Source organism: Mizuhopecten yessoensis, unplaced genomic scaffold, assembly GCF_002113885.1.
Source record: "Mizuhopecten yessoensis strain PY_sf001 unplaced genomic scaffold, ASM211388v2 scaffold9737, whole genome shotgun sequence".
NCBI classification, from domain to species: domain Eukaryota; kingdom Metazoa; phylum Mollusca; class Bivalvia; order Pectinida; family Pectinidae; genus Mizuhopecten; species Mizuhopecten yessoensis.
This window is the reverse complement of record NW_018408197.1, coordinates 347,197-368,904: the sequence shown is the minus strand read 5'-3', so window position 1 is coordinate 368,904 and position 21,708 is coordinate 347,197. Positions and strand designations below refer to the sequence as shown.

General features: G+C 36.4%; 1 protein-coding gene across 2 annotated transcripts in view; it reads right to left on the bottom strand.

Annotated features, from left to right (window-relative positions):
• Positions 1-8,207: 8,207 nt before the first annotated feature.
• LOC110458743 (kalirin-like) overlaps positions 8,208-21,708 on the bottom strand; it is a 237,422-nt gene continuing 223,921 nt past the window's right edge. For both annotated transcript variants that reach the window (XM_021510631.1, XM_021510630.1), the window contains 11 exons: positions 21,352-21,567; positions 19,983-20,079; positions 19,533-19,667; positions 18,622-18,789; positions 17,869-17,953; positions 16,871-17,071; positions 16,191-16,329; positions 14,943-15,118; positions 11,615-11,794; positions 10,770-10,905; positions 8,208-10,014 (listed from right to left, as the gene is read on the bottom strand). In XM_021510631.1, the coding sequence (XP_021366306.1) occupies positions 9,982-10,014; positions 10,770-10,905; positions 11,615-11,794; positions 14,943-15,118; positions 16,191-16,329; positions 16,871-17,071; positions 17,869-17,953; positions 18,622-18,789; positions 19,533-19,667; positions 19,983-20,079; positions 21,352-21,567 (1,566 nt within the window). In that variant the 3' untranslated portion in view covers positions 8,208-9,981. The remainder of the gene's footprint in view (positions 10,015-10,769; positions 10,906-11,614; positions 11,795-14,942; positions 15,119-16,190; positions 16,330-16,870; positions 17,072-17,868; positions 17,954-18,621; positions 18,790-19,532; positions 19,668-19,982; positions 20,080-21,351; positions 21,568-21,708) is intronic.

Genomic DNA, 21,708 nt, shown 5'->3' with positions numbered 1-21,708 from the left:
ATGAGAGTCGTCAGAGGGTTTAGTATATGTCAATATATATACGAACCTGCTAGAAAGACCGCCTCTATAAGGAGACCAACTGTATTGAAATACCTCCTTTTTAACTGTTAATTGAACCATTATCAAGAACAATCTGCAACACGTGACCAGTTTTGGTCTTCCAGAAGGTGGTCTTCTATTGCAAGTTTGACTGAGAACGTTCAATCCCGATCGATGCTATCGCTGTTCACTGAAGTATCGATTGATGTAAGGTTGATTCTTTTGTCATTTTTTTTGTTTATGATAATACAAACCATGATGTAACAATAACTTAAGTTGTGTTTTGGATAAAAAGCATTCAATTTTTGTTTTAGGTTTTTGCTTAATTGTCTTTTCGCGTATTACATTGAACTGTTTTTCTATCTAAGATCACAGACAAAATTCAAGAGCGAAATACGTAGTTTTTGTTAATTTTGTTAGAATGCAGTTCAATTCATGTTTTAATATTTACGATGTTTGGAAGGTATTGATGTCATAATTTAGTATTTTTTTATTTTTTTTATTTTTTTGAAAAAACTTGATTAGCATTCAACTGTTTTTCTGTTTAAGATCACAGACAAAATTCAAGAGCTACGTACGTAGGTTTTTACAAATCTTGATAATTTTCTTCGAATAAATATATCTGAGATTTTAACTTCAATTTTAAGTGTATCCGCTAGGTATGCCGCGAGATCTCAATCACCAAGCGTGTAAAATGCAGTCAGAACAAGTGAAGATGTTGTACTCATTCTTAAACCGACTCAACTTCGAAACATTTGGTGAAGTCATAACGTGTTGAAAGCCGATTCCTTACTTAACGCGTCTTGATATAAAACATAACTTATATGAGAATGGTCAATAAAATTACCAATGCTGTAGATAAATTAATGTATCAAACTCCGTTAAGTGGTTAGATCTTTGATTAGGTAAACAAATTTATTGACAAGCCAAGGTACAACATTCTGTACTGCAAAACAGTACTTCTATATTTTTTAAAATAAATTGTGGCTGACTTGACGTCATAATATAATAATGATAAAACTTTGACGGGAATCTACAGCAGTACTAGTACTAACCTTTACAAAGTACTACAGTGGGAAAGTTTATGATTGTTTCGTGTGTGAGACCCCACGACATACCTAGCAGATACTCAACATATCCCGATGAAATGACAATGTTGTTGTTGTTACATCGACATTTATGTAAACTAGTATAAGCAAGATCTGTTACTATAACAAATGTTGTCACAATAAATTAAATTATTCAAATATATTTGAACTTTGTTGTGCTTTTTGTCTTGGTTTAAATTAATGACATAAATATTAGCAACATTTTGTTATCTTTCGTGATAAGGAAATAGCAAGAGACAAGTGTGACCGTTATTGCTCATCTGTTTCTTACTTGCTTGACTTAATAATTTCAAACCAAAGTTTGAATATCAATCAATTGTTCCTTAAAACTGTCGTTGCATCAGTTACAAAGTAAAGAGTTGCGGGAAGGTCAAAATACAATCCAAGGATAACGTTTGAAAGTGGTCTGATAGATGGGTATATTCAAACAGGAAAATAACACATCAGTTTTAACAATTGAATAGGTGAACTATGTAAACGGAATGGAATTCGAGATACATCTGTAGGGTAGTTGTTGAGATAAAACGATACTAAGACTTGTTAAGGGAGGGCTGACAGCGATTTGAACTGATGTGGGCTAATAAAACGTGCACAAATGAAAACCAAGTGGAAACTACGAATGCTGTTTCAGAAAAAAAAAGTCGTGTACTTCTTGAGAAATAGCATTAACTAACCAGGGCCCACTTGTATAAAACATCTCAACTCTTGAGATTTCCTCAAGTCTAAGATTTCCCATAGACAATACATTGCTTGAGAGTTTCCTTAACTTTGAGATGTTTTATACATGTGGGCCCTGGACTCTCAAGTTCAAGATGGCTGCCTTACGGCCATTTATAGTTTTAATCAGTCTCAAAGTATAAAAAAAATACCAAGAGAAGCCTACATCTGTAGTTAAAGAAACATCTCACGAGTAATTCTCGAGCATCAGCGATAACAAACTTCACCTGTCAATATCCAAGATGGCTGCCTAACGGCCATTTTGATTTTTTTCTTATCAGTCTCAAAATGAAACTTTAACAAATAAAGACTAATGGAAACTTTCATGTCAAATTTGAGCAAGATCCATCTAGATCCTCTTGAGATAAGACGTAGCATTCAAAGGTCGGACAGCGAACCACAAACAAAGAGCGATCAGGACGGCCAAACATCTGATGATGGTATGCTAAAAATACTGTTTTCAGCTGTATGTCAACACTTTTTTGACAATTTTATTGTTTATTAACCTTTGACCTTGACTAGCGTATAAAGTAGACCTTTGACATAAACACAATTTATTATAAAAGATGTGTATTGCTGGGCCACTTATCATATTCAAGCAACATTACTCTTTATCTCCTAGTTCTGTAAGTTTTTTTACCCGTATGACCTTGAAAAGAGGTCAATGTCATATATATAAGCAAAATTGTACGGCACTCTATTGGCCAAATGTTAGGACCCGGGCCAGATAGAAAAAAGAAGAAGATAATTCTTAAAGTGTTTCCCTTTTATAGCCAATCTTAACTTTTGACCCTGGCTAGTGTTCAAATTAATCTTTAATCGAAATAAACTATAATGTCCTGCGCCGCTGTTTTAAATACTATAACCAAGTATTTATGCTCTAGATGGTCTTTAGAAAAAATTGTGGTTTGATGCTAATATGACATTTGACCCCTGTGATCTTGAAAGTATGTCAAGGTCAATTATATTAGGAAACTATTTAGCACAAGGTTTTGTTCTGCTCTCACAATTTGATATATATTTTTTCCAAATCACTCTAAACAATGTTCTTACATAATCCGACATTATATTGATGGGTTATCATCATATTTTCACAGTCCGATACGTAACTTCCTTTATCAACAAAGATGGCGCCCGCGAAGAGAATAACGTACACGAACACATCTGTGATGCCGACATTATCTCTTCCGCTCCACCGGCATGGTTCGTAGATACAGCTGTTCATAATGCAGTCCAGCTGGTCAGTAACAGAACAGGCTAAGATCAGTAACAGAACAGACTAAGATCAGTAACGGAACAGGCTAAGATCAGTAACAGAAGATACTAAGATCAGTAACAGAACAGGCTAAGAGCAGTAACGGAACATACTATGATCAGTAACAGAACATACTAACATCAGTAACGGAACAGGCTAAGATCAGTAACGGAACATCCTAAGATCAGTAACAGAACAGGCTAAGATCAGTAACGGAACAGGCTAAGATTAGTAACGGAACAGGCTAATATCAGTAACAGAACATACTAAGATCAGTAACAGAAAAGGCTAAGATAAGTAACGGAACAGGCTAAGATAAGTAACGGAACAGGCTAAGATAAGTAACGGAACAGGCTAAGATCAGTAACGGAACATCCTAAGATCAGTAACAGAACAGGCTAAGATCAGTAACAGAACATACTAAGATCAGTAACAGAACAGGCTAAGATAAGTAACGGAACAGGCTAAGATCAGTAACGGAACATACTAAGATCAGTAACAGAACAGGCTAAGATCAGTAACGGAACATACTATGATCAGTAACAGAACATACTAAGATCAGTAACGGAACATACTAAGATCAGTAATGGAACATACTAAGATCAGTAACGGAACAGGCTAAGATCAGTAACAGAACAGGCTAAGATTAGTAACGGAACAGGCTAAGATCAGTAACAGAACAGGCTAAGGACAGTTACGAAGCAGGCTAAGAATAGTAATGGAATAGGCTAAGATCAGTAACGGAACATGCTAAGATCAGTAACGGAACAGGCTAAGATCAGTAACGGAACATACTATGATCAGTAACAGAACATACTAAGATCAGTAAAGGAACAGACTAAGATCAGTAACGGAACAGGCTAAGGTCAGTAACGAATCAGGCTAAGAGTAGTAATGGAATAGGCTAAAATCAGTAACGGAACAGGCTTCGATCAGTAACGGAACATACTAAGATCAGTAATGCAACAGGCTAAGATCAGTAACAGAACATACTAAATCAGTAACGGAACATACTAAGATCAGTAATCGAACATACTAAGATCAGTAACGGAACAGGCTAAGGTCAGTAACGAATCAGGCTAAGATTAGTAATTGAATAGGCTAAGATCAGTAACGGAACAGGCTTCGATCAGTAACGTAACATACTAAGATCAGTAATGGAACAGGCTTCGATCAGTAACGGAACATACTAAGATCAGTAATCGAACATACTAAGATCAGTAACGGAACAGGCTAAGGTCAGTAACAGAACAGGCTAAGGTCAGTTACGAAGCAGGCTAAGAATAGTAATGGAATAGGCTAAGATCAGTAACGGAACTAAGTAACGGAACAGGCTAAGATCAGTAACGGAACAGACTAAGATCAGTAACGGAACAGACTAAGATCAGGAACGGAACAGGCTAAGATCAGTAACGGCACAGACTAAGATCAGTAACGGAACAGGCTAAGGTCAGTAACAGAACAGGCTAAGAATAGTAACGGAATAGGCTAAAATTAGAGAATAGTAATGGAATAGGCTAAGATCAGTAACGGAACTAAGTAACGGAACAGGCTAAGATCAGTAACGGAACAGGCTAAGATCAGTAACGGAACATACTATGATCAGTAACCGAACATACTAAGATCAGTAACGGAACAGGCTAAGGTCAGTAACGAATCAGGCTAAGAGTATTAATGGAATAGGCTAAGATCAGTAACGGAACTAAGTAACGGAACAGGCTAAGATCAGTAACGGAACAGGCTAAGATTAGTAACGGAACAGGCTAATATCAGTAACAGAACATACTAAGATCAGTAACAGAACATACTAAGATCAGTAAAGGAACAGACTAAGATCAGTAACGGAACAGGCTAAGGTCAGTAACAGAACAGGCTAAGGTCAGTTACGAAGCAGGCTAAGAATAGTAATGGAATAGGCTAAGATCAGTAACGGAACTAAGTAACGGAACAGGCTAAGATCAGTAACGGAACATACTAAGATCCGTAATGGAACAGACTAAGATCAGTAATGGAACATACTAAGATCAGTAATGGAACATACTAAGATCAGTAACGGAACAGGCTAAGGTCAGTAACAGAACAGGCTAAGGTCAGTTACGAAGCAGGCTAAGAATAGTAATGGAATAGGCTAAGATCAGTAACGGAACTAAGTAACGGAACAGGCTAAGATCAGTAACGGAACATACTAAGATCAGTAATCGAACATACTAAGATCAGTAACGGAACAGGCTAAGGTCAGTAACAGAACAGGCTAAGAATAGTAACGGAATAGGCTAAAATTAGAGAATAGTAATGGAATAGGCTAAGATCAGTAACGGAACTAAGTAACGGAACAGGCTAAGATCAGTAACGGAACATACTAAGATCAGTAACGGAACAGACTAAGATCAGGAACGGAACAGGCTAAGATCAGTAACGGCACAGACTAAGATCAGTAACGGAACAGGCTAAGGTCAGTAACGAATCAGGCTAAGATTAGTAATTGAATAGGCTAAGATCAGTAACGGAACAGGCTAAGATTAGTAACGGAACAGGCTAAGATCAGTAACAGAACATACTAAGATCAGTAACGGAACAGGCTAAGGTCAGTAACGAATCAGGCTAAGAGTAGTAATGGAATAGGCTAAGATCAGTAACGGAACAGGCTAAGGTCAGTAACAGAACAGGCTAAGAATAGTAACGGAATAGGCTAAAATTAGTAACGGAACAAGGGGAACCTACATATCAAATTTGTGAAAGATCCCTCTAGTACTTTACGGTAGTAGAGATAACAAACCTTAACTGTCAAAATCTAAGATGGCTACATGTCGACCGGGCAAGAGGGATCCTCTAATGTGAAAAATAGTAATCTACTCTGTTAATGATATTTACATGATTATTGAATTAAATATTGTTTAAAATAAGTTGGTGTCATAAAGGGGAGGAACTCTTTCCTTCCAAAGAGAATAAATTTTACATGAATGATGGGGGCCAGGTATCCATGTACCCTGTGATAATGTGTTAAATATAAGGGAACCACAATTTAAGGTTTACAGTTTTATTTACATTATTATTTGAAAAATACAAAATTTCTACAGCATTGAATTTATGATAGTGTAAAGGTCTGTAGTCTACGACAAATGTCTAATCTCATGTAAAAACCACTGATTCAAGTTACACAGAAAAAATGCAAACACAACACAGTGATGTAATAGCTATACATATACAGCATCTTGTAGTGAGTTGAGACAAGTTTGGTAAAATTCCACTAAACAAATACTTGTGGAAGCATTAAACACATCACAGACACCATCAATGTGTACAGACTCATCACAGACACCATCAACATGTACAGACTGTGTATTCTAGTATTGAGTTCATCACAGACACCATCAATGTATACAGACTGTGTATTGTAGTATTGAGTTCATCACAGACACCATCAATGTGTACAGACTGTTTTTTGTAGTATTGAGTTCATCACAGACAACATCAATGTGTACAGACTGTGTATTGTAGTATTTGAGTTCATCACAGACACCATCAATGTGTACAAACTGTTTTTTGTAGTATTGAGTTCATCACAGACAACATCTATGTGTACAGACTGTGTATTGTAGTATTGAGTTCATCACAGACCCCAGCAATGTGTACAGACTGTTTTTTGTAGTATTGAGTTCATCACAGACAACATCTATGTGTACAGACTGTGTATTGTAGTATTGAGTTCAACACAGACACCATCAATGTGTACAGACTGTGTATTGTAGTATTGAGTTAATCATCATCAATGTGTACAGACTGTGTATTGTAGTATTGAGTTCATCACAGACACCATCAATGTGTACAGACTGTGTATTGTAGTATTGAGTTCATCACAGACACCATCAATGTGTACAGACTGTGTATTGTAGTATTGAGTTCATCACAGACACCATCAATGTGTACAGACTGTGTATTGTAGTATTGAGTTCATCACAGACACCATCAATGTGTACAGACTGTGTATTGTAGTATTGAGTTCATCACAGACACCATCAATGTGTACAGACTGTGTATTGTAGTATTGAGTTCATCACAGACACCATCAATGTGTACAGACTGTGTATTGTAGTATTGAGTTCATCACAGACACCATCAATGTGTACAGACTGTGTATTGTAGTATTGAGTTCATCACAGACACCATCAATGTGTACAGACTGTGTATTGTAGTATTGAGTTCATCACAGACACCATCAATGTGTACAGACTGTGTATTGTAGTATTGAGTTCATCACAGACACCATCAATGTGTACAGACTGTGTATTGTAGTATTGAGTTCATCACAGACACCATCAATGTGTACAGACTGTGTATTGTAGTATTGAGTTCATCACAGACACCATCAATGTGTACAGACTGTGTATTGTAGTATTGAGTTCATCACAGACACCATCAATGTGTACAGACTGTGTATTGTAGTATTGAGTTCATCACAGACACCATCAATGTGTACAGACTGTGTATTGTAGTATTGAGTTCATCACAGACACCATCAATGTGTACAGACTGTGTATTGTAGTATTGAGTTCATCACAGACACCATCAATGTGTACAGACTGTGTATTGTAGTATTGAGTTCATCACAGACACCATCAATGTGTACAGACTGTGTATTGTAGTATTGAGTTCATCACAGACACCATCAATGTGTACAGACTGTGTATTGTAGTATTGAGTTCATCACAGACACCATCAATGTGTACAGACTGTGTATTGTAGTATTGAGTTCATCACAGACACCATCAATGTGTACAGACTGTGTATTGTAGTATTGAGTTCATCACAGACACCATCAATGTGTACAGACTGTGTATTGTAGTATTGAGTTCATCACAGACACCATCAATGTGTACAGACTGTGTATTGTAGTATTGAGTTCATCACAGACACCATCAATGTGTACAGACTGTGTATTGTAGTATTGAGTTCATCACAGACACCATCAATGTGTACAGACTGTGTATTGTAGTATTGAGTTCATCACAGACAACATCAATGTGTACAGACTGTGTATTGTAGTATTGAGTTCATCACAGACAACATCAATGTGTACAGACTGTGTATTGTAGTATTGAGTTCATCACAGACAACATCAATGTGTACAGACTGTGTATTGTAGTATTGAGTTCATCACAGACACCATCAATGTGTACAGACTGTGTATTGTAGTATTGAGTTCATTACAGACACCATCAATGTGTACAGACTGTGTATTGTAGTATTGAGTTCATCACAGACACCATCAATGTGTACAGACTCATCACAGACACCATCAACATGTACAGAATGTGAGTTTATTTAGTAATATATTACAATCAAGTTCATGACTTTATAATGAGTAAATATGTAATCAAGACTATAAAAACCCATTATCATATCATATAATTTTGTATAAATATTTAAGAACACGCAAGCATATTGTGACCGCTTATTTTTACATTTCTGTTCACTCGTAAATTTTACATGCAACTCAACAATTACATGTGTTGTGTATACCGTTATATATTTACACTTGTGACACATGCTTATGATGTAACCAACCAAAATAAAGTTGTGTTCATAGCACTTTAAACACACTGCGACTAGGTGTAAATCAACCACGTAAGTGACTAAGATTACAGTAACACTGCGACTAGGTGTAAATCAACCACAAAAGTGATTAAGATTCCAGTAACACTACGACTAGGTGTAAATCAACCACGTAAGTGAATAAGATTACAGTAACACTGCGACTAGGTGTAAATCAACCACGTAAGTGACTAAGATTACAGACACTCTGCGGCTATGTGTAAATCTACCATGTAAGTGACTAAGATTACAGTAACACTGCGGCTAGGTGTAAATCAGCCACGTAAGTGACTAAGATTACAGTAACTCTGCGGCTATGTGAAAATCAACCATGTAAGTGACTAAGATTACAGTAACTCTGCGGCTATCTGAAAATCAACCATGTAAGTGACTAAGATTACAGTAACACTGCGGCTAGGTGTAAATCAACCACGTAAGTGACTAAGATTACAGTAACTCTGCGGCTAGGTGTAAATTAACCATGTAAGTGACTAAGATTACAGTAACTCTGCGGCTATGTGAAAATCAACCATGTAAGTGACTAAGATTACAGTAACTCTGCTGCTATGTGTAAATCAACCACGTAAGAGACTAAGATTACAGTAACTCTGCGGCTAGGTGTAAATTAACCACGTAAGTGACTAAGATTACAGTAACACTGCGGCTAGGTGTAAATCAACCACGTAAGTGACTAAGATTCATTGAGTGCCGCGTCATAATGAACTGAAAATACACCATGCAGAGCACAATAACCACAAAAGAACCCTCTCCATCAAAAACCAATAACTATGATATGAAGAATGTAAATAGATGAATTTATTTTTCAATCGCTTAATATATATATATATAACTTCATTTCTGTAAAAAATTGCTGATTTGCAAAAAACTAACACATGAAGAGTTTAATTTTCAAATGACTCACCATGCTTATTAATGCAAGATAAAAATCTTCAATGAAATATACTTGTTCACATTATCAGTGAAATAGAACTAGGACAGTCCTGATACATTGTACATACAATGTAAATCAAATAATGTATACCATACCTGCATACATTACTTCTACGAGTTGCCATAGTAACAAAACAAAATTGTAATAAATAATTACATATCACAATAATATATAGTGAGATTATCATCATTACACATGTAATGACTTGTGAGAAATTCACAGTTTTAGGCAATTGTCTTTTAGAAGTTCATGTTTTAATTAGGACAATTGTCCCATCACAAGAATTATCCATTAATCCTCGGGTCCTAATTTGGTTGTTATGACACTGGTCCAGTAAAGCATCCTTCACTCTGCAAAAAAAATAAAAAGGTGTTAAAATTAGTATTATTGATTACTTGAGTTCAAACTGTGGAAAACCTTGGTATCATAAGTGTAATAATCTTTCAAGCCTAGCAATTGTATCTATAGGTTATACAGGGTGGGAATAACAACCCATTCCATGTTATGACATGGCAAATGAGTCCCCAGGGTGGAGACTGACCCTCAGCCCATTGCTGGTAGCATGACTGTGTTTGTCTCTACATGCCAAGCAATGATATATATATATATTTATAGGGAAGGTAATTCCACAGTTTGGACCAACCCCTCTAACCTCAGATGACAAATTCTTCTTTTAAATACTTCGATAGTATATCTGAAGCTTAATGAGATGTCTAACCAAAGAAATGCGGTTAAAAGCTGGCTACTTACCAAAGTTATTGAAATGGACCAAAGTAACTTTTTTGAAAATGATGAGACAAAAGAAATAAACCCAATGTTTAACAATCTCAGGAAAACATGATTGTCGTAAATGATTTTAAGTTTTGATATATAAATTTATTTTTTTATTTTTTGAGAATTGCATTGAAAAAGACAAATCATGAAAATAACGACAAAAATTTTCAACATTTTGTATTCTTATAATTAGTTAAATTACATTTAAAGGGGAGTTGTGTGCCCAATTCCAGTTTATATGACATGAAATTGAAGGCTATTGATATCATGACTCCTTCTCATTTTCGTACAATCATGTCGCCAATGTGATGTTAAAACTTGCGACACAAACCTGGTGTTTTTTGCGTTCTACAAAATCTGCCAGCCGACTCGTGGACAGAGGTTTTGGTCGAAGAGGGGATGACCGTGAGATGGCAAGCTTCCCAATCCAGGCGCTGTCCATACAGGTGTTGGGAGTCGGCCTTTTACTATTGGTAAATCACATTACATTATTTTACATTTACTGCTGCATGTACTAGCAGAGGTATATAATATACCAGGGCATCAATGTTTAAGAACACATAACACTATAGCATCTATTTGGGGGGACATATATTTCCAGGGAATGAATAGGCAGAGACATATATGAAACAGGAGACGAAAAATGCATGGCCAGACCGAGTTTGGAACCTGGGACCCTCCGAACTCTAGACAGACACCCTACCAATTGAGCTACATGGTCACCATCAATCGACCCAGTCCATTTTTGCTACATTTATTATCAAGGTATAAATTTGAAGAGAAGAATTTGCAGACATAATTCCTACCAGGATATCAGTTTCCAGGGACACATAATACAAAAGCTTCATTTGTTTGCAGCAACTTGTCTTGAGTAAATCATGAATTCAAATATTCATTAGAGTAAGAGTCAAATGGTGTATGTATTTAGCGACCAGGGATTTGGTTCATAAATTACACATATAAAGTGGGGATCGCACATGATAAAGATTCTATAATAAAAGTGTCTTAATTTCTTTTTAAGAATTCTTACAACAACAAAAAAGATTTGACAATATAATCCACATGTAAAAAACGGCTCAGAACTAAAGATTCTATAATAAAAGAGTCTTATATTTACAAAGAAATACACTTCGACAAATTAAATTATCCACATGTAAATAACGGCTCAGAACTCACTTGAGGTCATCCACAAGCATAGTGTTTATGAGCTCTTTTGCATCGGGAGAAATTCCAGCGAAGTATTCATCGGGGAAGCAGTAATCTGTTCGTACGATGTGGGCACAAGTCTCCTCGTGACTCTCATCCAGGAATGGTGACACCCCACTCAGGAGGACGTACATGACCACGCCCACACTCCTACAGAGTAAGATTTTATCATTTAAAAACATGACCTCGCCCACACTCCTATAGGGTAAAGTTTTATGATTTAAAAACATGACCTGGCCCACACTCCTACAGGGTAAAGTTTTATGATTTAAAAACATGGCCTCGCCCACACTCCTACAGGGTAAAGTTTTATGATTTAAAAACATGGCCTCGCCCACACTCCTACAGGGTAAAGTTTTATAATTTAAAAACATGACCTCGCCCACACTCCTACATGGTAAAGTTTTATCATTAAAAAACATGACCTTGCCCACACTCCTATAGGGTAAAGTTTTATCATTAAAAAACATGACCTTGCCCACACTCCTATAGGGTAAAGTTTTATCATTAAAAAACATGACCTCGCCCACACTACTAGAGGGTAAAGTTTTATGATTTAAAAACATGACCTCGCCCACAATCCTACAGGGAAAAGTTTTATCATTAAAAAACATGACCTTGCCCACACTCCTATAGGGTAAAGTTTTATCATTAAAAAACATGACCTTGCCCACACTCCTATAGGGTAAAGTTTTATCATTAAAAAACATGACCTCGCCCACACTACTAGAGGGTAAAGTTTTATGATTTAAAAACATGACCTCGCCCACAATCCTACAGGGAAAAGTTTTATCATTAAAAAACATGACCTTGCCCACACTCCTATAGGGTAAAGTTTTATCATTAAAAAACATGACCTCGCCCACACTACTATAGGGTAAAGTTTTATGATTTAAAAACATGACCTGGCCCACACTCCTACAGGGTAAAGTTTTATGATTTAAAAACATGACCTCTCCCACACTCCTACAGGGTAAAGTTTTATCATTAAAAAACATGACCTTGCCCACACTCCTATAGGGTAAAGTTTTATCATTAAAAAACATGACCTTGCCCACACTCCTATAGGGTAAAGTTTTATCATTAAAAAACATGACCTTGCCCACACTCCTATAGGGTAAAGTTTTATCATTAAAAAACATGACCTCGCCCACACTCCTATAGGGTAAAGTTTTATCATTAAAAAACATGACCTTGCCCACACTCCTATAGGGTAAAGTTTTATCATTAAAAAACATGACCTTGCCCACACTCCTATAGGGTAAAGTTTTATCATTAAAAAACATGACCTTGCCCACACTCCTATAGGGTAAAGTTTTATCATTAAAAAACATGACCTCGCCCACACTCCTATAGGGTAAAGTTTTATCATTAAAAAACATGACCTCGTCCACACTCCTATAGGGTAAAGTTTTATGATTTAAAAACATGACCTGGCCCACACTCCTACAGGGTAAAGTTTTATGATTTATAAACATGACCTCGCCCACACTCCTACAGGGTAAAGTTTGATAATTTAAAAACATGACCTCGCCCACACTCCTACATGGTAAAGTTTTATCATTAAAAAACATGACCTTGCCCACACTCCTATAGGGTAAAGTTTTATCATTAAAAAACATGACCTCGCCCACACTACTAGAGGGTAAAGTTTTATGATTTAAAAACATGACCTCGCCCACAATCCTACAGGGTAAAGTTTTATCATTAAAAAACATGACCTTGCCCACACTCCTATAGGGTAAAGTTTTATCATTAAAAAACATGACCTCGCCCACACTCCTATAGGGTAAAGTTTTATCATTAAAAAACATGACCTCGTCCACACTCCTATAGGGTAAAGTTTTATGATTTAAAAAAATGACCTCGCCCACACTCCTACAGGGTAAAGTTTGATAATTTAAAAACATGACCTCGCCCACACTCCTACATGGTAAAGTTTTATCATTAAAAAACATGACCTTGCCCACACTCCTATAGGGTAAAGTTTTATCATTAAAAAACATGACCTTGCCCACACTCCTATAGGGTAAAGTTTTATCATTAAAAAACATGACCTTGCCCACACTCCTATAGGGTAAAGTTTTATCATTAAAAAACATGACCTTGCCCACACTCCTATAGGGTAAAGTTTTATCATTAAAAAACATGACCTCGTCCACACTCCTATAGGGTAAAGTTTTATGATTTAAAAAAATGACCTCGCCCACACTCCTACAGGGTAAAGTTTTAGGATTTAAAAACATGACCTCGCCCACACTCCTACATGGTAAAGTTTTATCATTAAAAAACATGACCTTGCCCACACTCCTATAGGGTAAAGTTTTATCATTAAAAAACATGACCTCGCCCACACTACTATAGGGTAAAGTTTTATGATTTAAAAACATGACCTCTCCCACACTCCTACAGGGTAAAGTTTTATCATTAAAAAACATGACCTCGTCCACACTCCTATAGGGTAAAGTTTTATGATTTAAAAACATGACCTCGCCCACACTCCTACAGGGTAAAGTTTTTTGATTTAAACACATTTGATAGGGTAAGGTTTCAGTTTAGATATCACAAAGCTCACTTTTCTTTGTTTCACTTTGGTATTACTGCTTACAGTTATAATACTCATGTTTTAAAGGACACTTAATATCATGTTTTACTTTTCAGCAGACAGACTCTTTATCAGACTCTTTATCGGACTCTTTAAGTCATTTGAGTCATACAAAGTAGACCGAATGCTGCTTTGTTTTCGGATTGGTTGACAATACGGTTTCTACGAAATGCAAACTAGAATTTAGTTATGAACTGACAATAATGGTACTATTTTGTACACGTTCATCTCAAAATGTCTAAAATATCAATGGAGAACTTTCGGCACTTTCCGTATACGAGAAAAAATAAAAATTATTTTCTTATTTACGGATGGTGCTGACAGTTCCCGATTGTCAAAACATGTCACACAAACAAAGCTATCGAAATGAGGAGTTTGTACTTCCCAATAAACAGTCAGTAAGCATACAGTTTTTCTGCAGCTTTATCGTAAAATGTTGGTGTGTATTTTATTGGATTTTAATATGCTCATACATTTGTTGTATATACTCAGCAGTGCTATAGGTATATACAGCTATTTCACACTTGTACCTACATACATTAAATTTCTGCCACTTATCTTTTTGATTTTTTTTTTCTTATTTTCACTGTGAATCTGCAAGCATCAGTAATATATTTGTTATAAATGTCAAATATGATTAAAATTCATATCGAAACATATTTAAGTCTTTGTGAAGGTACACATAGCACTAACCAGATGTCCGTGAGGAGTCCGACAGGAGACCTTCTGATGATTTCGGGGGCGAGAAACTCTGGACTGCCCGCCACATTGTGTATATAATAGTTGTTGTAGATGTGACGGGCGTCGCCGAAATCTATCAGCTTCAGTCGTGGTGACGGCATCCCGCTATCCACCAACAGGTTCTCTGGCTGTCAACAGGAAACCAAATTTTATCTTTAACTTGAAAATGTTAATCTCGCACCAGTGATGTAGATTATTTTGCATCAATATTAGAGGAAAGCATATCTTAAGTAAAATATCTGATCAAATCTATAGTAAAATATCTGTCATTCCTTTATTTTGATTCAATGATAGAAAATATATTTAGTTGCATTTATTCATCTGCAGAATTCCAAGCCTTGCATGCACCTAAGTTTGAATACAAAGTTTGTCTTTGAGATTTTCAAGATTTTATTTGTTTACTCAGTCGCAAAAGTGCGAAACAACAGGTCATACAATTGGTACATTTTAAACATGGCGGAACATACTTTGATACATATAATACTAAGATTTGATTTAATATTATTTATTTGTAGTGTGGACACACCTGTGATCTACTGTAAAACTTATCCTCTAAATAAACATCCAGGTAAGTTCCATTTACCTGTATATCCAGGTGAGCTTGTTTTACTTTTCTATAGGTAACCTAAGATTTGACATTACCTTCAGGTTGGCTAAATTTACCTCAATAATCAGGTGGGCTCAATTTACCTTGACATTCAGGAGAGCTTGATTTACCTTATTGCTATATTCGAGTGAATTAAATTTACCTTGACATTCAGGAGAGCTTATTTACCCTATAACCTTCAGGTGGGCTAAACTTACCTTGATATTCAGGTGGGCTAAACTTACCTTGATATTCAGGAGAATTAAATTTACCTTGTCATTCAGGAGAGCTTATTTACCCTATAACCTTCAGGTGGGCTAAACTTACCTTGATATTCAGGTGGGCTAAACTTACCTTGATATTCAGGAGAATTAAATTTACCTTGACATTCAGGAGAGCTTATTTACCCTAACCTTCAGGTGGGCTAAACTTACCTTGATATTCAGGTGGGCTAAACTTACCTTGATATTCAGGAGAATTAAATTTACCTTGTCATTCAGGAGAGCTTAATTGACCCTAATGCTATATTTAGGTGAACTAAAGTTATCTTGACTCTACATTCAGGTGAGCTTAATTTACGTCAGTCTGTTACATTCAATTTTAGCTAATTTTACCTTGACATCCAGGTGAGCTATCCGGCAGTTGTGTAGGTACTGGAGTACACCTAGCAGTTGTCGGATATAGTAAGCTGCCTCAACTTCATCAAAGTGTGGTTTGCTACATATGTAATCAAACATTCGTCCCATTGGTAAGCTGTAACGCAATTATTGTAAGTTAATTTACAACAAATGATCAACTCTACATTAATTCCTAAATAATCAACAAACCTGTATAAATCAAAGTAATTCTGAAATATTACAAACTGATTATTAAAAAGTAAGAATGATAACTTCACACAAGTTACAGGTAAAATGTGTAAAAAGACTTAAACAACATTGAATACAGCGCATTTGATACACAATTTGTGGATGTGAATCACATAATATTCTAGTATGATGATGAAGTTTGTTATGTGAATCAGTTTGTTATGTGAATCACTTACTGTTCTAGTATGATGATGAAGTTTGTTATGTGAATCACTTACTGTTCTAGTATGATGATGAAGTTTGTTATGTGAATCACTTACTGTTCTAGCATGATAATGAAGGTTGTTATGTGAATCACTTACTATTCTAGTATGATGATGAAGTTTGTTGTGTGAATCACTTACTGTTCTAGTATGATGATGAAGTTTGTTGTGTGAATCACTTACTATTCTAGTATGATGATGAAGTTTGTTGTGTGAATCACTTACTGTTCTAGTATGATGATGAAGTTTGTTGTGGTTTCATAGAGATCAAACACCTGGACCAGATTTTCATGTTGTAGCGACTGTAAAGTGTTGAACTCTGTCTCTACGGCCTCACGAGTCGCTATTCGCCGATTCATAAACTTGGCCAACAGCTCCTGATTCGAGCACTGCTGTACACACTTACGGATCACAGCATAGCGCCCCCTGGTGGATAGAATCATCACATAAGTGTTATAGATTTATTTCTCAGATGAATGTACATGAAGTTTTTTCACACAAGGCCAATGTGCAAGCAGCTTTCACTGATTTATTCAATTTCTCATTTTATTAGTGTGATAAACCATTACATGTTTTAAAGTAAATTAAAAGATTTTTATTCCAGTTTCTCCTTTTTATTTCCCTCATCATTTTACTGACATATTTCATATATGAATACTGCTAGACCTTGGACCTGTCACCAAAATAATATTGAAGTAAGTTCCAGCAGTCTACCTATGTATATGTGTATACAAAAATCAATCATATTACAGATAAATGGAAATTTCAGTTATGTCCAGTTCCAAACCATTGGTTTGGTGGTTATGTAAAAAGTTTACGCACAACGAAAGGTGGACAAAGACGGATAGCAATATCTCGCATGTGAGCTAAAGTCCTGTTTAACATTATATTTTTTCATGCAAAGGACTTGAAAGAAGGCCATTGACGGCTTACTGTCTTTATGACTTTGAAAAATAAGACTCCTTTGAAAATAAGCCAGCTTCAAAAATAAGCCTATAATTAAAATAAGCCAGCTTCAAAAATAAGCCTCTAATTAAAATAAGCCACTGATTATTATTAAGATTTTAGAGTATAAGCAACTGCATGCACGGAATAGGCTGTGAAATTGACTGATAGATACTAGCTCTTAGCATTTCTGTTAGATATTTGCAAGCAGCATTTTAGCTTGTAATGGTCTTAATTAATGGAAGTTCTAACTTAATATGTAACAGGTTTTTACTTACCTGGCTATTTCCTCTACCTGTGAGAAATCATTATCAAACGTGGACTTCCAAACAGCCATACTACCCTCCTCTCTCTCACTCAGTTCTGGAAACACAAACATTTCTCACAGTTACTTGTGTTTGTAAATTAATTAACAATTGTAATTAACATCAGATTCATATGATATATTTATTAACAATTACTGTATATCGGGAAAATTTTTGCCCAGTCAAACTTTCGCCCTTCAACGGTAAAATTCATTTTCGCCCAATATAAAATTGAACGGGTAAGCAGATTTTAGATGTTTACCTGTACAGCGATGTGATCAAATGGTAAACTTTGTATGTTGCTTGACTACGAGATGTTTCAGCTGTTGATAAACAGTGCTTAAACACTGTATTAAATCGGGAAGGGTTTTTGATATTTCAATATATATCTAGTCATCTGATTTATTCTTAAAATTCAAAGTCACCTTAGACTGTACCGGTCTCCAAATATTCATTAAATGACACTCTTTTTTATTTTTGATGCAAATTTCCTAAATGTCACCAGGCCCCGTGAGAAAATGTACAGAATAGTAAAAGTTTAGTTTATTGTGAGTTTTTTGTTCCGTATAAAAAATATGATTTTACAGATATTAACATAGAGTAAATATGTAGTATTTAAATCAAACTTAGACCTATTTTCCAGAACAAACAGTTGTTTTACTAACACACCAAGTCTAAGACTGCTTCATGGTACACAGTCGGCAGGCACCAGCAAGGGTTACGTACCATACTCTGTTGGAATAAGGATGGGGTCCGAGGCCATACTGGGGTCACTCATGCCGACACTGTTGTTGGCGCTGACCCGGAACTGGTACGTACACCCAGGGGTCAGGTCCCCTATTACCTGGGACGTGTTTGGAACGTATGGAATGGCTGCCTGCCACGTCTCGTTACCTGGGAACACAATTAACACGAATCATCACAATATAGGTATCTTGTATCTATTTAATATTTTTTTCTGTCTAAAAACACCACCTGTCTATAACTGCCATATCAAACTAAACCTATATAGTAAACATTAACAACCTGTGAATAAAGACCACTTCTCTATAAAGACTACCTGTCTATAATGACCATCTGTCTATAGAGATTGCTTGTCTAAAAAGACCATCTTCTATAATGACACCTCTCTAAAAAGATTACCTGTCTACAAAGATCACCTGTCTATAACTGCCATATAAAACTAAACATATATAATATACATTAACATTTACCTGTCTGTCTATAAAGACAACTTCTCTATAAAGACTGATTGTCTATAAAGACAACTTCTGTAGAAAGACTGATTGTCTATAAAGGCTGATTGTCTATAAGGATGACCTGTCCATAAAGACCACCTGTCCATAACTGCCATATACAACTAAACGTATATGTTATACATTTACAACCTGTCTATAAAGATAACCTATCAGTATAGACCACCTGTCTATTAAAGCCAGTCTTGCTCTTTCACTTAGGCAGTTTGTACATGAAATTCTACAAAAAGTTGATTTGGTTTGTGGTGGTACACTACTGACTATAAAATAGGAAAGTATGGAAAGCTCTAGTTTTGTTTATATTTTGTTTACAGGTGAAACTTTGTAAATAACATCTCAAATCTGTAATGATTCTGTCCTAACACTTGTAACTTTCCTCACCTGCTTCCCTAAACTCCAGTGTGTAGCCCTGGATCTGACTGCCTTGGCTAGCGATAGTAGGGGGAGACCACTCCAGATGTACGGAGGTCCCCACCTTATTTCTAATCATCGGCTTCGTTGGGGCTCCTGGTCGGTCTGGGTAGGAACACACAGTATGTTAAAAACAAAGAAATATTACCTAATATGTATAAGAATGCTTCTGTTTGGAGTCGAACAAGGACCCTACAGATTACTAGTTGAGTATTCTAAAGTTTGAGCTAAAAGGGAAATTTCCTCTTGTAAAGTCATCTAACAAGGGACTAGATATAATTTTTGCTATTTACAAATATTTACTTACCGTATCATACAAAAAAATATACACGTCTCATATTAACCAATCAAAGCCGTGTATTTATTGACCAATCATGATGACAGAAGCAAGTCTATGGCCCAATGAGAATACACCCTCACCTATTACAGTCAATACAGCTGATGTGATCACGGAGCCCACCTCACTTGTAGCCTTGCAGGCATATTCTCCGCTGTCTGTCAGCGATACATTGTTTATCTGTGGAGGGAATCAACAACATTGATTAATATTGGCTGTAGGAGTAATACATTAATATTGGCTGTAGGAGTAATACATTAATATTGGCTGTAGGAGTAATAAATTAATATTGGCTGTAGGAGTAATACATTAATATTGGCTGTAGGAGTAATACATTAATATTGGCTGTAGGAGTAATTCATTAATTTACAAAACTCTCTAATAAAATACACAGTTGATTACTAATAGACCAGTAGCAGATCTGAAGAAGAAATATATTTTAGTTATCTAAGTTCACTCTCCTACATTAACAAGGAATATATATCATATAGAAATAAGGCGGCATGGCCATCGTCCTTCAGTTTATAACAGCCGTTTACCTGAAGAATGAGTAGATATTTAACACTGGTCCATGCATGATCATCAATCCGATATTAGTTGACTGATCATATCTGTAGATTGATTATGCCTGCAGACTGACCACACCTACAGACTGACCACACCTGCAGACTGACCACACCCATAGACTGACCACACCCATAGACTGACCACAATCGTAGACTGACCACACACCTAGACTGACAACACCTGTAGTTTACCTGTAGACATGCCACACCTACAGACTGACCACACCCCTAGACTGACCACACTTGTAGTTTACCTGTAGACATGCCACACCTACAGACTGACCATACCAACATACTGACCACACCTGTAGTTTACCTAAAGACATGCCACACCTGTAGACTGACCATACACATGTACCTACAGACTGACCATAACCACATACTAGCCACACCTGTAGTATATCTGTAGACTGACCATACCTGTAGTATACATGTAGATTGACCATACCTGTAGACTGATCATACTTGTAGTAATCCTGTGGACTGATTATAAATGTAGACTTACTATACCTGTAGACTGACCATACCTGTAGACTGACCCTACCTGTAAACCTGTAGACTGATTATACCTGTAGACTGACCATACCTGTAGACTGACCATACATGTAGACTGATCATACCTGTAGACTGATTATACCTGTAGACTGACTATACATGTAGTCTACCTGTAGACTGACCATACCTGTAGACTGACTATACCTGTAGACTGACCAAACCTGTAGACTGATCATACCTGTAGACTGACCATACATGTAGACTGACCATACCTGTAGACTGACCATACCTGAAATATGACCATACCTGTAGACTGACCATGCCTGTAGACTGACCATACCTGTAGACTGACCATGCCTGTAGACTGACCATACCTGTAGACTGACCATACCTGTAGTACAGCGATGCCCTCCTCTGTATATGTCATGCTAACATTATGACTGGGCAGCATCTGAATGGTTTCCTGAAAACACCAGCTGATGTTAGGTCGTGGTCGTCCACACACTCGACAGGTAAGTATGGCCGTGTCACCGGCCTGGACTGTCACATTGACCATTGGCTGATAAACTGTGGGCGACATCTCATAAAGCAGGTCCGAGGGTGAAATCTGAGTTCATACATCATACAAAGATCAATATTCATGTACAGGTAATCCCCTGCAGTAAGTCAATTTGTAGGTTTGATTAAAAAGGGAATCCTCTATTGTTGTTCTATTTATAGATTAGGTTCAACAAGGAATTCCCCGCAG